This window comes from Dermacentor silvarum, chromosome 8 (genome assembly GCF_013339745.2).
Source record: "Dermacentor silvarum isolate Dsil-2018 chromosome 8, BIME_Dsil_1.4, whole genome shotgun sequence".
In the NCBI taxonomy this organism is placed as follows: domain Eukaryota; kingdom Metazoa; phylum Arthropoda; class Arachnida; order Ixodida; family Ixodidae; genus Dermacentor; species Dermacentor silvarum.
In genome coordinates, this window is record NC_051161.1 from 801004 (window position 1) to 815341 (window position 14338).

The window sequence follows — 14338 nt, forward strand, 5'->3', positions numbered from 1 at the left end:
CGGCACTAACTTTGGCAGGGTCAGGCTGGATACCTGTAGCATTGACAAAATGGCCAAGTACAGTGATCTCTCGACGACCAAAGCGGCATTTGGCAGAGTCAAGTTGAAGACCTGCATTGTGAAAGATGCGCAGAATAGCCAAGCGTCTTCTTAGATGACTGGAGAACGTAGGCGAGAAAATGACAACGTCGTCGAGATAGCACGGGCAAGTAGACTACTTGAAACCACGAAGAAGGGAGTCCATCATTCTTTCGAATGTTGCGGGGGCATTGCACAAGCCAAATGGCATAACTTTGAACTGGTAGAGCCCATCGGATGTTATAAAGGCGGTCTTCTCCCTGTCTTTTTCGTCAACGGCGATTCGCCAATAGCCGGACCGAAGGTTTATAGAAGAAAAGTACTGTGCACCATGCAAAGAGTCGAGGGCGTCGTCAATTCGCGGCACAGGGTACACGTCCTCTTTATAATCTTGTTTAGATGGCGATAGTCGACTCAGAACCGCCAGGTGTCGTCTTTTTTTTCTGACAAGCACCACAGGCGACGCCCAAGGACTCGTAGATGGTTCGATGATGTCCTTTGTAAGCATTTTCTGGACCTCCATTTGAATTACGCGCCGTTCAGCCGCAGACACTTGGATGCAAGATGTACCACCGTCGGCTACACGAACGACAGGTGACGCCGCGGGCGTCAGAACCTTGCGGAGACGAGAAAGGCGAGCGCTCGTAACCGATAATTGCGCCCCCGTGTCTATGAGCGCCGAAACAGGCACGCCGTCCACTTCTATGTCCAAAAGGTTTTGTCGGGTGGTCAGGGTCAACAGAGCATTTCCGGGTCAGTTGGTCAATGCAGCATCACCTCCAGGAGCTGCACTGGTCAGTTTTCCAAAGAGGGACGGCAAGGGTATGGCGACGGTGAGCGACAGGCAATTGGTGAGCGAGAACGCCGATTCTGTGGGGACGGCGAGCGGCGGTCGTAGCGTGGAGTCAGAGCAGAAACATCACAGTGCGGCAGGTCATTGCGGGCATGAAGAAACGAGAAGCGGCTGTCTTCCGGGCGGTAAGCATACGCGGGACGAGGAGACGAAATACGACGATAGCGACAGTGGTGGGAAATATGACCTACTCCATTGCAATTAAAGCATATTGGCTTGTCATGTGTGCGCCACTGGTTTGGGTCGCGGTATACGAGGTAGGTCAATTGTGGGCGTGGAGGTCGAAAGAAATTGCCGACCGTAGGGCTACTTACAAACAGATCGAACGGATGCCTGCGTTTGCCAGCTCTTCGCGTACGACAGCTTGAATCAGAGATACTGCCGGACGGGACTCGTCGTAAGAACGTGTCGGGGAAACCGCCGGAGAACCACTTATCAGCCAAGGGATTGTTGGCTCTTCCACCTTCCCTTCGTCTTTCTGGGCATTCGATCAGCACTGAAGGCTGACCTAGGTTGATCTGCGGCTGAACTCGACTATGGCATTTTCCTGTGCCTTCCCAGAGAATTCTTCGCGCCGTCACGCCATCTTGCACCCATGATGCTTCCACCTACATCTGGGAGCTGCGCACCACGTTTCGTGACCTTGTTCTTGTCATTCTTGCTGACAGACACCCCCGGTCTGTATTTGTCAGCCAGGATATGGATTCCTGCAACCATGCCTTCATTCGGCGTGACCCCGTGCGTCCACCCCTCACCCCGGTCTACGATGGACAATTCTGCATACTCCATCGTACGCCTAAGATGTTCATGCTGGACATTAATAGCCACGAAGACGTCGTGGCTGCTAATCGACTCAAACCGGCCTATGTCGCCGCACTTGCACCTCGTAGGTGGTCACATTTAAGCATGTTCACTGGGCAGCTCCTCTGGCTTCTGCTCTACGGGGGGGAGCCCTGTAGCACCCCTTGCCCCGGGCCCAGGGCCACCAGGCTATAACTCGCTTCACGTGCAGCGCCCGCCAAGGAAAAGGAAGTTAGCTCCCGGCTGCGCAGTGTGTGCAGCGCGATATAAAAATAAAAAAATAAAAAAGAACAGTTCAAAACCCAATGCTGTTGGAGCTGGGTTTTCCTCGCATTAGCTCCAACAGTTTCATTGAACAAGAGTACCTACACAGTCCTGCATCTACAGCGGCCCTTGTCAGTGTGAAATAGGTGAGTTGAAGAGCTGCACATTTTGACATGTGTAGTTGTTTATCTTTCTCAAGTGACCACATTTAACTGTCTAACAAATGTGATTGCTCAGTGCAGGACGCACCTGCGTGTACGAAGGTTTCTCGAATGTTATCTATGGTTCCATTCGCTGTCTCTTGTCACCAAACCTTGTGTGATCTGATTGCATGTATGCATGACACGAATTGTGTAGTACTTTCTGGAAAACGTGCCAGCACCAGCGATAACTCTGGAATCTTTGATGACTCTAGCATAAAAGCCGACGCGCTTGACCTGCTGACAGACTGTGTTCGCCGCTATCGTTGTTCTTTGAGTGTGGCCTATTTTTGGGGGCACAAGTTTGCCCAATAAAAAGATAGTTTCATCATACACAGTTTTGCTACTGTGTTCTTGACTCTTACTACCACGTGACATCTGGTGTAGGTGCAGGGTACCCAGTAAAAAAAAACAATTGACTCCAATTAGCTTTTCCAATAGGAATCAACTGGGACCAATAGGAACCAATTGGAAAATGCTTACTTCCAACTGGTTATGATTGAATCAGAGGAGAAACCATTATAGTTGCCAATTGAAATGAACTGGACCCAGTTGGAAGCGATTAAAAAATCCCTTGTTCCAACTGGTTACGATTGAGTCAAAGTGAAACCAATTAAGTCGGATTGGACTTGCCATTTGGAATCAACTGGGCCCATTCGGAAATCCTTACTCCAATTGGTTACGATTGAGTCAGGGATGGAACCAATTGAGTCCAATTCAACTTGCCAGTTTGAACCAGCTAGGCCCACCTTACATTCCCAATTGAGTCTAATTGGACTACCAATAGGAATAAACTGGCTAAAACGTAACCAACTGGGAAATCATACTTTCAGTTTATGAACCCATTCAAGGAAACTGGAATGAGTTATAGCTATATATGCATGCAGTACTAAGGCTATAGCAAACCTGTTTCTGATAGCTGGAATCCTATTTAGGTTTGCTTTGTGGGGTATATATATATATATATATATATATTGGTATTGCCCACTGGTGAAATTGGCCATTCCAACCAATTGGCACCCATTGGGCACAATTGGGCACTCTAACAAAACCAATTGGTCACGTTCCAATTGGTTCAATTGGTCCAGTTATGCACTAATTTACGATTGGAAAATTTCCAATTGGAGTTAATTGATTTTTTTGACTGGGTAGTGACGAGAAGACCACAGTAGCAAAACTGTGTATGACAAAACTAGCTTGGTGAAGAGCTTTTTGCCAGCCGGCACAAACTACCTTCTCGTTGTGCCCGCAGCACTCGGGTCAGAAGTCCTACACACCCTGTATGATGATAAGACAGCTGGGCACCTCGGGTTTTCTCGTACGCTCACAAGAATACAAGTATTATTGGCTGCGCATGACCGCCGACATGACCCGCTACGTCAAGACTTATCGAGACTGCCAGCAACGCAAGACACTACCAACAAGGCCGGCGACATTACTACAGTCAATCGAGCCTCCTTGCCGATTGTTTCAGCAGATTGGGATGGATGTGTTGGGGCCCTCTCCAAAGTCAACATCTGGAAACAAGTGGATCTTCGTGGCTACCGATTACCTTACCCGCTACGGTGAAACGAAAGCTCTGCCTAAAGGTAGTGCATCCGAAGTTGCTAAATTTTTCGTCTAGAACATCCTGCTGCGACATGATGCCCCAGAAGTCCTTATCACCTACAGAGGAACGTTCTTCACTGCACAGCTCACCCAAGCCATTTTGCAATACAGCTAGACAAGCCACAGGAGGACAACTGCCAACACCCTCAGTGGGCTCGGTTGCTGTACCACACTGCAGACAACTAACCAGTTGCTCTTCACCACGCAGGTGTTCGTGGTTACCATCACTCACGAGCTGCTGTCTTCTCGGATAGATCCTACTATCGAAACGTCACTGGAATGTGCGCTGCTGCCCCACAACGACGAAGCCAGTGCGTACTCACCATGTGCGCGATATGGCGCCTGCGCCATAGCGATGGGCTGCGTAGCTTTATCGGTATCAACACCGCCATTCGACATCTGGATGCTAGATTCACTGGGGGAAATCCCATCGGCACCAACATTCGTGCTCCCGCCAAGTATAAAGCAGCCACGACTGTCGACAACACTCTGTGGGCTCGGTTGCTGTACCACAATGCAGACAACTAACCCATTGCTCTTCGCCACGCAGGTTGGTAACAAGTATTCTCTTTTTGCAAAAAGATCTAGCAATTACCTTCTGGTGCAGCTGCCGAGGCCCCGGTGCAGTGTCGCTATTGCTGTTGAGTGTGTTCTTGTAGCTTGCTCTTTGCTTCTCTTATCAGGAGACATCGAATCAAACCCGAGTCCCGATAGTGCTGACCTGGTACTAATAGAACTGCAAAAACTAACAGCCGGCCAAAAGGAAGTAATTACAGAAATGAAAGATATTAAGAGCCAACTACTGGCGATGAATAAGTTCGCATCAGACTTGAATTCCCGAATGACAGTCATCGAAAATCTTTGCCAAAGCATCATCCCATTACGAACTGAAATCGAAGCCGTAAAAACAGAAACTGCTAAAATTACTGACCTAGCTGCTTGCTTGGAACGGCGTATGGATGACGCTGAAAACCAATCCCGTAGGAACAACTTAATTGTTTATAGCGTTTCTGATACTAATCCCTCTGAGACATTTGCACAGTCTGAAGAAACTGTAACCCAGCTGTGCTCTCAGCCCCTTAACATTAACATAGACACAAAAGAAATTGAACGAGCACATCGCCTCGGGAGACACACCGCTGGGCGCCGCGCCGCCCTGTAATTGTCAAATTTACATACTTCAAGACAAAAGAAACCATCTTATCAAATGGCCGCAAGTTTAAAGGCACAGAACACAGTGTCGGTGAAGGTTTTTCTAAGACCGTGCAGAACGCCCGCAGGCACCTTGTCGCTTTTGCGAAAGAGAAATCTGCTCACTTTTCATTGCGTTATAAAACATTGCACACAGGTACTAAACGCTACATATTTGACGAGCCATCACAGACCGTCAAAGAAATAGCATAGCAATCGCATTATCCAACAAATCTAAAGAGAACTTCCCCTGCCACCCCCGCTTAATAATCTGTCTTTTTCAGTAATCTTCCCTAACATACGTAGCTTTCTACGAAAACGTGAACATGTATCAAACCTTATGTCATCATCCGCCAGTAACTTACTGATACCAATAGAAACGTGGCTTACAAGCAAAATCAGTGACGCAGAAGTTCTGGCCGATCTTCCCAACTTCGACGTTTATCGATGCGATCGGGGAGACGCACGTAGCGAGGGTGTTCTGATTGCCGTGAACCAACAATTACCGTGCACACGTGTTAACATTGACAGTGAACTGGAAATATTGTGGTTAAAATGTCAGTGTTCCCCGCAAACAGTGCTGCTGGGTGTTTGTTACAGACCCCCTCATCGTCAACCAGAGTTTTCTAATCTCTTAAACAACATTTTAAATGAAATTACTTAAATCCACCCCAATGCTATTATTATCCTTTTTTGGGGCCTTTAACTTTCCCGGCATTAACTGGCGCAATGGAACTGCTTTACTAACAAATCAATCTGAAGCGAGTGACTTCATAGAAGAGTGTTTAAATTACAATTTAACACAACTAGTACTGGAGCCGACTCGTATCTTGGAGACTTTTGCCAATATTTTAGATCTCATACTAACCAATCATCCTGAAAGCTTATTATCCCTTAAATATCTTCGTGAGATTAGTGATCACAAATTTATTCATGGTGTTGTCGGTTTCACTCTCCCACCACATGACATGCACAAGAAGGCAATGTGTTTATACAATGTGTTTATGACAAAGGTAACTATGAGGCTATAAATAATGAATTGAACGCATTTTTTTCTACCTTTGCTGACAAATTTCATACCCATTCGCTTTATGATAACTGGCTGATGTTTAAAAACAAGCTATGTGAACTAAAGAATCAATTTATTCCCAGGATAACCATTCGCTCCAATCAACAAAAACCATGGTTCACGAGATCTATAAAACGACTAGAAAATAAAAAAAAAGCGCCTCTATCGTGCCGCTAAAATCAAGTCGAGCTCAGTAACGTGGGACAAATACACTATAGACCACTTATAACATAACCGCTTATAGTGCAGGACCGGATATAGTGCGGTCTTTTGAGACTCCTGTTAATTTTCCCATAGCACTCCATGTATACACGTATCGCTTATAGTGCAGTTGCGGGAAACGAAATACCGGTTACAGTGCGGCTGCCTGGGAGTATGGAAGTCAGCGGAGACGGCAAATGCTCCCCTCAAACGGGCGCCCCAAGGAATGCTCGAGGAAGAAAGAGAGACGAAGCGGAGGAGAAGGGCACCTGGTGCGAACGAACAGCCAGTGAGGCTGAAACCAGAATCTTGAGTGCGAGTCGTGAAATGTCACGGAGCGCATAGCAAGCGAGGGCCACGAAACTGCCAACGCCGGTCAACGCCCGCTTCACGATAATGGCAGAAACTTCAGGGAGCGGGCGGCGCCGGCACGGCACGGCGAAGGGCGCACGCGGAGACCGTGGAATGTGAGGGAGGAGGGCGGCAGGGAAGCGGAACTCGCCCACCCTCGGAGCTCCCTCACTTTCGACTGTCACCGTGCGCGCTCGCCGCCGTGCAGGCGCCGCCGCTCGAGCCGGCCCGGCGACAGCTCCCCGAAGTATCGTTTTCTGCCATCGGGAAGCGGGCATTTGCCGGCGTGGGCAGTTTCGTTGGCCGGCCTGGGACAGCGCCGCTGCTTCCCTCTGCACTGTAGCCGCAACGTGCAAGGTCAACACGTGACTAGAAAGTAGAGGAAGCATAAAGGAGAAAGAAGGGTTCATACACGTGGCTACGGTAGCGTGGCTGAGACGTCGGCACGTACACGCAGGTTCCGGCGCAACACAGAATCGGCGACCTTGCCATTTGAGAGAGGGTGAAATTTCCGACGCATTTTTTTCCTTTCTTTTTTTATTTTTTGCTTTCACGCGCGACATTGAGGGCTCTCTGCTAAGCTTTTACTCTATGGTGGTGCCGAAGCAATGCCGGTCGGAGGCGCCGCTGCGTAATTTAGTTCGAATTAACGAGATTTGACTGTAAATTGAATGCAAACGTTCTAGCCGCATTCCTCGACTGTTGCATACGCGTGGCGGCTCGGTGCACATGTTTTGCATATGTGCGGGCCTTGAAAGTTGTTGCTTTGGTTATAATGCAGTACCGCTTATAGTGCGGATATTCACGACTCCCGCGACTTACGTTATAAGCGGTCTACACTGTATTACACTGCTGAAAGTGCTTACTTGATAAGAATTCGCGATGCGAAGCGAACTTTTTTCGCTATGACCTGCCAAATATTTTAGTTACTAATCCCAGAAAATTCTGGCATGTGATAAACCCTGAACAAGTGCGCGTGAATACTCTTACTAACGAGCTGGGTGAACCAGTCACGGATCTAAGCTGCGCTAACATGCTCAACAACGTGTTTTCATCAGTTTTCACAAGTGAAATAGGGACACTTCCTGCTCCACCAATCACAAATATACAGTGCAACATGACAGCCATCACATTCAAAGCAGTTGGGCTTTCATCTGTAATAGAAAATATTAAATTGTCTTCATCAGCTGGCATCAATGACATCAACTCTAAACTACTAAAAAACACAAAACATATTTCTGCAGCGATTCTGTCTTTGTTATTTTCGCAGTCGCTTTCCACAGGCACCATACCAGATGAGTGGAAGATGGGGAAGGTTATTCCAGTCTTCAAATCAGGTAACAAAATTCTCCACTAAATTACCGCCCCATCTCATTGACAAGTGTTCCCTGCAAGATCATGGAGCATGTAATCTACTCTCATATTATGAACTTTCTAGATGCTAACAACTTCTTTTATCCTTCACAGCACGGGTTCCGCAGGGCCCTGTCTTGCGAGACCCAGCTTGCACTCTTTCTTCATGACATTCATACTAATCTTGACAAAAACATTCAAACAGACGCCATATTTTTCGATTACGCAAAAGCGTTTGACAAAATATCGCATCGGCGCCTATTACTAAAACTTTCACATTTGCATCTGCATCGTGATAGCATAAAATGGCACGAACAATTTTTAACAAACAGGTCGCAGTAGTATGTCTCAGTTAACAACCACGCTTCTAACGTTGCATCCGTCACGTCAGGCGTACCACAGGGATCCATCTTTGGCCCTCTTCTTTTCTTGATTTATATTAACGACTTACCCTGCCAGATCCGTATGTTTGCCGATGACTGCATAATTTATCGCACAGTCAATAACGTCACTGACCAAACAGCTCTTCAAATTGACCTTACCCACGTACAAGAATGGTGTGATCATTGGCTGATGATGCTCAACTCAAATAAATCCAAACTTGTTTCATTTACCCGACGTCATCGCCCGCTTCACTTTTCTTATCGGATTAGTAACGTCTCTGTTGAATTAGTAGAATCTTGCAAATACTTAGGTGTCACCTTGGCTAATGACCTAACCTGGAATGTGCATGTTACTAATGTAATTTCATTGGCTAACAAAACATTGGGATTTCTAAAACGCCACCTTCGCTTCGCTCCATTGCATGTAAAGATGTTAGCCTATAAATCTTTAGTAAGAACGAAACTGGAATACACATCTTCCATCTGGGATCCGCATCAAGCATATCTCGCCAAAGCCCTTGCTAACCTAACCTAACCTAACCTAACCTAACCTAACCTATGAGGCAGTTCAAAATCGCGCCACCAGGTACAGTATAGACCACTTATAACGTAACCGCTTATAGTGCAGGATTGGATATAGTGCGGTCTTTTCAGACTCCCGTTAATTTTCCCATAGCACTCCATGTATACACGTATCGCTTATAGTGCAGTTGCGGGAAATGAAATACCGGTTACAGTGCGGCTGCCTGGGAGTACGGAAGTCAGCGGAGACGGCGAACGCTCCCCTCAAACGGGCGCCCCAAGGAGTGCTCGAGGAAGAAAGAGACGAAGTGGAGGAGAAGGGCACGTGGTGCGAACGAACAGCCAGTGAGGCTGAAACCAGAATCTTGAGTGCGAGTCGAGTTGTGAAACATCACGGCGCGCCTAGCGAGCGAGGGCCATGAAACGGCCAACGCTCGCTTCACGATAACGGCAGTAAACGAAACTTCAGCGAGCGTGCGGGCTGCGCCGGCATGGCACGGCGAAGGGCGCACGCGGAGACCGTGGAATGTGAGGGAGGAGGGCGGCAGAGAAGCGGATTTTGCCTCGGCAACTCCGCCGCTTCGGTGGCTCCCCTCGCCCTCCCTCGTAGCTCCCTCACTTTCGACTGTCACCGTGCGCGCCCGCCGCCGTGCAGGCGCCGCCGTTCCAGCCGGCCCAGTGCCAGCACCCCGAAGTTTCGTTTTCTGCCGTTATCGGGAAGCGGGCGTTTGCCGGCGTAGGTAGTTTCTTTGGCCGGCCTGGGATAGCGCCGCTGCTTCCCTCTGTGCCGTAGCCACAGCGTGCAAGGTCAACACGTGACTAGAAAGTAGAGGAAGCATAAAGGAGAAAGAAGGGTTCACTGCCATTTTCTACTCGTGGCTATGGTAGCGTGGCTAAGAATGTTTCGGCGCAACGCAGAAACAGCGACCTTGCCATTTAAAAGAGGGTGAAATGCCCACCGCATTTTTTTTCTTTTTTTTTGTTTGTTCACGCGCTACATTGAGGGGTCTCCCCTAAGCTTTTACTCTATATATGGCGGTGCCAGAGCAATGCTGGTTGGAGGCGCCGCCGCGTGATTTGGTACGAATTAACGAGATTTGACTGTAAATTGAATGCAAACGTTCTAGCCGCATTCCTCGACTGTCGCATACGCGTGGCAGCTCGGTGCACATGTTTTGCATATGTGTGGGCCTTGAAAATTGTTGCTTTGGTTATAGTGCGGTACCGCTTATAGTGCGGATATTCGCGACTCTGGCAACTTACGCTATAAGCGGTCTACACTGTATATCCATTCTACATACTCCTACGACGTCAGCATTTCATACTTGAAAAAACAATCTTTCTTATCCCTTCTATCCTTTCGTCGCCGCATTGCCACCCTCTCCCTCTTCCCTAGGTTCTACTATTCGACGCTTAATCGTCCACCATACATTGTCCCCCCATCACGCCGGTCACAACGCATTGGCCATCCCCTGCAGGTAGCACAACCAAACTCATGCACAAATACATTTTCAGCCTCGTTTTTCTACCGAACATCTAAAGACTAGAATGCTCTTCCTCATCAAGTCGCTGCGGTCACCTGTTCATCACAATTCGTTGAAGATGTAACGTTTTTATCTAACAAATTGAAAGCATTGTAACACTTGTTTGTATATGTTGTATTCCCACCCCTTATGTAATACCCCTACTACGGGGTCTTTAAGGCAATAAAATGAAAAAAAAAAGTAATGGTCTAATGGAGTGGCTGAACAAGACCCTCGCTGACATGCTTGCAATGTACGCTGACGTCAAACACAAGACGTGGGATGCCATCCTGCCGTACGTAACCTTCGCTTACAACACGGCGGTGAAAGAAACAACGCAGATCACGGCGTTCAAGCTGGTTTACGGCAGGAACACTATGACCACTCTGAACGCCATGCTGCCGCACGTCACCGATGCAGAGAATCTCGACGTCGCTGCCTATCTCCAGGTGTAGAAGCCCGACAGCTCACCCGCGTGCTCATCAAGAACCAGCAGAGGACCGACCGCCGACACTACAATCTTCGACGACGCTACATCGAGTACCAGCTCGGTGACTGTGTTTGGGTCTGGACTCCAATACGCCAATAAGGACGTAGCGAGAAACTGTTACGGTGCTATTTCGGACCCTACATGATCATCCGACGTATTGGCGCACTGAACTATGAGGTTGTGCCAGACGGGATTTCGCAATCATAGTGGCACCGCGCACGACCTGAAGTCATCCATGTGGTGCGTCTTAAGCATTTCTACGCCTGCTGACACTTCAGGACTTTGTTTCTTTGTTGTTGTTTTCTTTATTACGCATGGTTTTGTTTTTAGCTTTCGTATTTGTAGCATCGGGACGATGCTTTATGAAGGGGGGGGGTATTGACGCATGTACTTGTTTATCTTTCTCGAGTGATCGTGTTTCACTGTCTAACAAGGGTTATCGCTCGGCGCAGGATGCACTTAGGTGTATCGGAAGTTTCTCGAATATTATCGGTGGTTCTATCCACTGTCTGTTGTCACTGAACCTTGTGTAATCTGATTGCATGTATGCATAACATGAATTGTGTTGTACTTTCTGGAAAACATGCCGGCGCCAGAGATTACTCTGGAACCTTTGATGACTCATGTATAAAAGCCGATGCGCGTGACCCGTTGACCAGATTTTTGACAACCTCCGACTGTGTTCACCACTATCGTTGTTCTTTGAGTGTAGTCTATTTTTGTGGCCACAAGTTCACCCAATAAAAAGCTAGTTTCGTCATACAGTTTTGCTACTGTGTTCTTGACCGTCACTACCACGTGACAATATGTACACAATGCCACATACTCATCCGCCCAAGTTGGTGTGACGGTTAATTTCGAACCCTTTTGCCTCAGCACAGGAGCCCGATGCGCTACCCAGTCAAAAAAAAAAAAAAAAAATTGACTCCAATTAGCTTTCCAATAGGAATCAACTGGGACCAATAGGAACCAATTGGAAAATGCTTACTTCCTGCCGGTTACGATTGGATCAGAGGAGAAATTATTTGGAGTTGCCAATTGAAATAAACTGGAGCCAATTTGAACCGATTGTAAAATCATTAGTTCCAACTGGTTATGATTGAGTCAAAGTGAAACCAATTAAGTCCGATTGGACTTGCCAATTGGAATCAACTGGGCCCATTGGGAAATCCTTACCTTCATTTGGTTACGATTGAGTCAGGAATGGAACCAATCGAGGCCAATTGGACTTGCCAGTTTGAACCAGCTAGGCCCACCTTACATTCCCAACTGAGTCCAATTGGACTACCAATAGGAATAAACTAGCTAGAACGTAATCAATTGGGAAATCATACTTTCAGTTTATGGACCCATTCAATGAGTTATAGCTACGGTATATATGCATGCAGTACTAAGGCTATAGCAAACCTGTTTCTGACAGCTGGAATCCTATTTAGGTTTGCTTTGTGGGGTGTATATGTTTATTGGTATTGCCCACTGGTACAATTGGCCATTCAAACCAATTGGCACCCATTGGGTACAATATGTCACTCCAACAAAAACCAATTGGTCACGTTCCAGTTGGTTCAATTGGTCCAGTTATGTACTAATTTACGATTGGAAATTTTCCAGTTGGTACCAATTGGAAATTTCCCAATTGAAGTTAATTGCTTTTTTGACTGGGTACCCATTCGACCATGGACTAATCAGTGACCCAGGCAGGTGGGAAAGCGGTTGGATACAAACAAACAAACAAACATAAAAACAAACATAGATAGATAGCTAGCCCCCGGAAAATGTTTGAAGCACTCTAAGAATGCTAATGCATTAAAAAAGAAAGGAGTTGACCTTGTGACATGCGCCACAAACATAGCTTGGCACAGGACAGGATGTGTTACCTCAGCAGCGCTCTTACTTGGCTTCCTAGCAACATGACACAAAACAACACAGGAAAAGGTTTTCCTTTAGTTGGTGTTAATTACCTGGATCCTGTGAACCTTGACCAATATTAGAGCCTGACGATCTGACTGACGGTACTGCAGCCACAGGGCTGGATGGTAAATGCGCTGCAGTGATCCATAGAAAGGCTTGGTCATCTGCATCTTCTCAAAGTCCACCTGCGAAAACAAGGTCATTGCTATGATGCAGCCATGCCATATGGGTGGCATCACAAGACACAGGAGCAGAACTTTCTGCCATTATTCACCTACAAGTCACTGAATCGCTGAGCAAACAGTAGAATAAATTTATCAATTAGTAGGCAAGCCATAGCATATTTAGTGTCTGTCACAAGAAAGACAGTAATGACTACCCCATAGGTGGTGTTGAAGTTTAACACTGGCATCAAGCAGCAGTCATGCAGTGTGCCTGTGCTCTCCTGCAATGCTGGCGACACCATTCACTCTAAAATGGTCCAATTGCATCTTATGAGCACACACACTCTTTGCCCGAAGGCCGCTGTGTTTGATGACTGGCCGACTTTGTTGACAAATTGTTTACAGGCTTAAAGAGCTGATCTCCCAAAAGAGGCAAGGCAGCATTGTCACCGGTCCCACACATTGCTGTTGGCGCTGAGTGCTACACAGCTGGGACTGTCGTGGGCATATTCGATGAGCATATGCTCAATGCTGATGAAGTTCTCCTGTGCTACAGCCAAGCTGAGGAGACTCCTTACGAGTCTTTTGAGGCGGTGATCCCTCGCAGTCTAGCCAACCTGAGCTGCCTCAGAGAGGGCACACTTCCATTGTGAACTGCGCTTAACTTTTTCTTTTCACATGCTCACAGCACACGTAATCTACGACATGTTGACTGAGGTGTTCACTCATTTTGGCTTTCCGCAGAATGTTCAGTTCACGCATCACTAAATTTACTTTGTATTGAACCTCAATGCACACTCAGCCTTATATAAAGAGGACAAGATTGTACGATTGCTGGGTGAATTTCATAATGATGACCAAGACCTGGTATAGTGAACATTCTCAGATTGTATCTCTTCAAAATTTATACAAACTTATATGCAAACCACCATAATAAAAGAGGTGGAGGTGTTGCTATCTAGTTAGACGCACGTCGATTTTGTGCTATGGTGCCAGAATCAAGCAACGGCACAAGAGACACAACAGACAGAAGGAAACGATTGAAGCTCTGTACAGGGCTTCAATCAATTTATTGTTGTCTGTCCTGTGCCTTGCGCTCTTATACTCAATTTAAATTGATCATGTACCAGCCAGCCCAAGTTAGCATTTTGCTGCGGTGCCAGAATATTGCCAAGATAATGAGAACTTTGAAGGGCTGACATTATGAACTGCTAGAGAAATATCTGTATTGTATAGGCCTACTCATGGTTGTATTGCCCAGTTTTTTGGCTTTCTTGACATACTTTTGCAGTATGTCTCTGCAAATAGATCAACGTTACTATGTGGGGGTAACAACAATATATTATTGCTTTCAACGAGTTTTGCAAATGTAATCA

The 14338-nt window shown here is 46.9% G+C and overlaps 1 protein-coding gene across 1 annotated transcript in view; it reads right to left on the reverse strand.

The window, feature by feature from the left end:
* The window catches only part of LOC119460513 (intermembrane lipid transfer protein VPS13A), a 1139096-nt gene that overhangs the window by 252520 nt on the left and 872238 nt on the right, over window positions 1–14338 (reverse strand). Inside the window, exon 66 of the mRNA XM_037721434.2 lies at window positions 12849–12983. Coding sequence (XP_037577362.2) covers window positions 12849–12983 — 135 coding nt within the window. The remainder of the gene's footprint in view (window positions 1–12848; window positions 12984–14338) is intronic.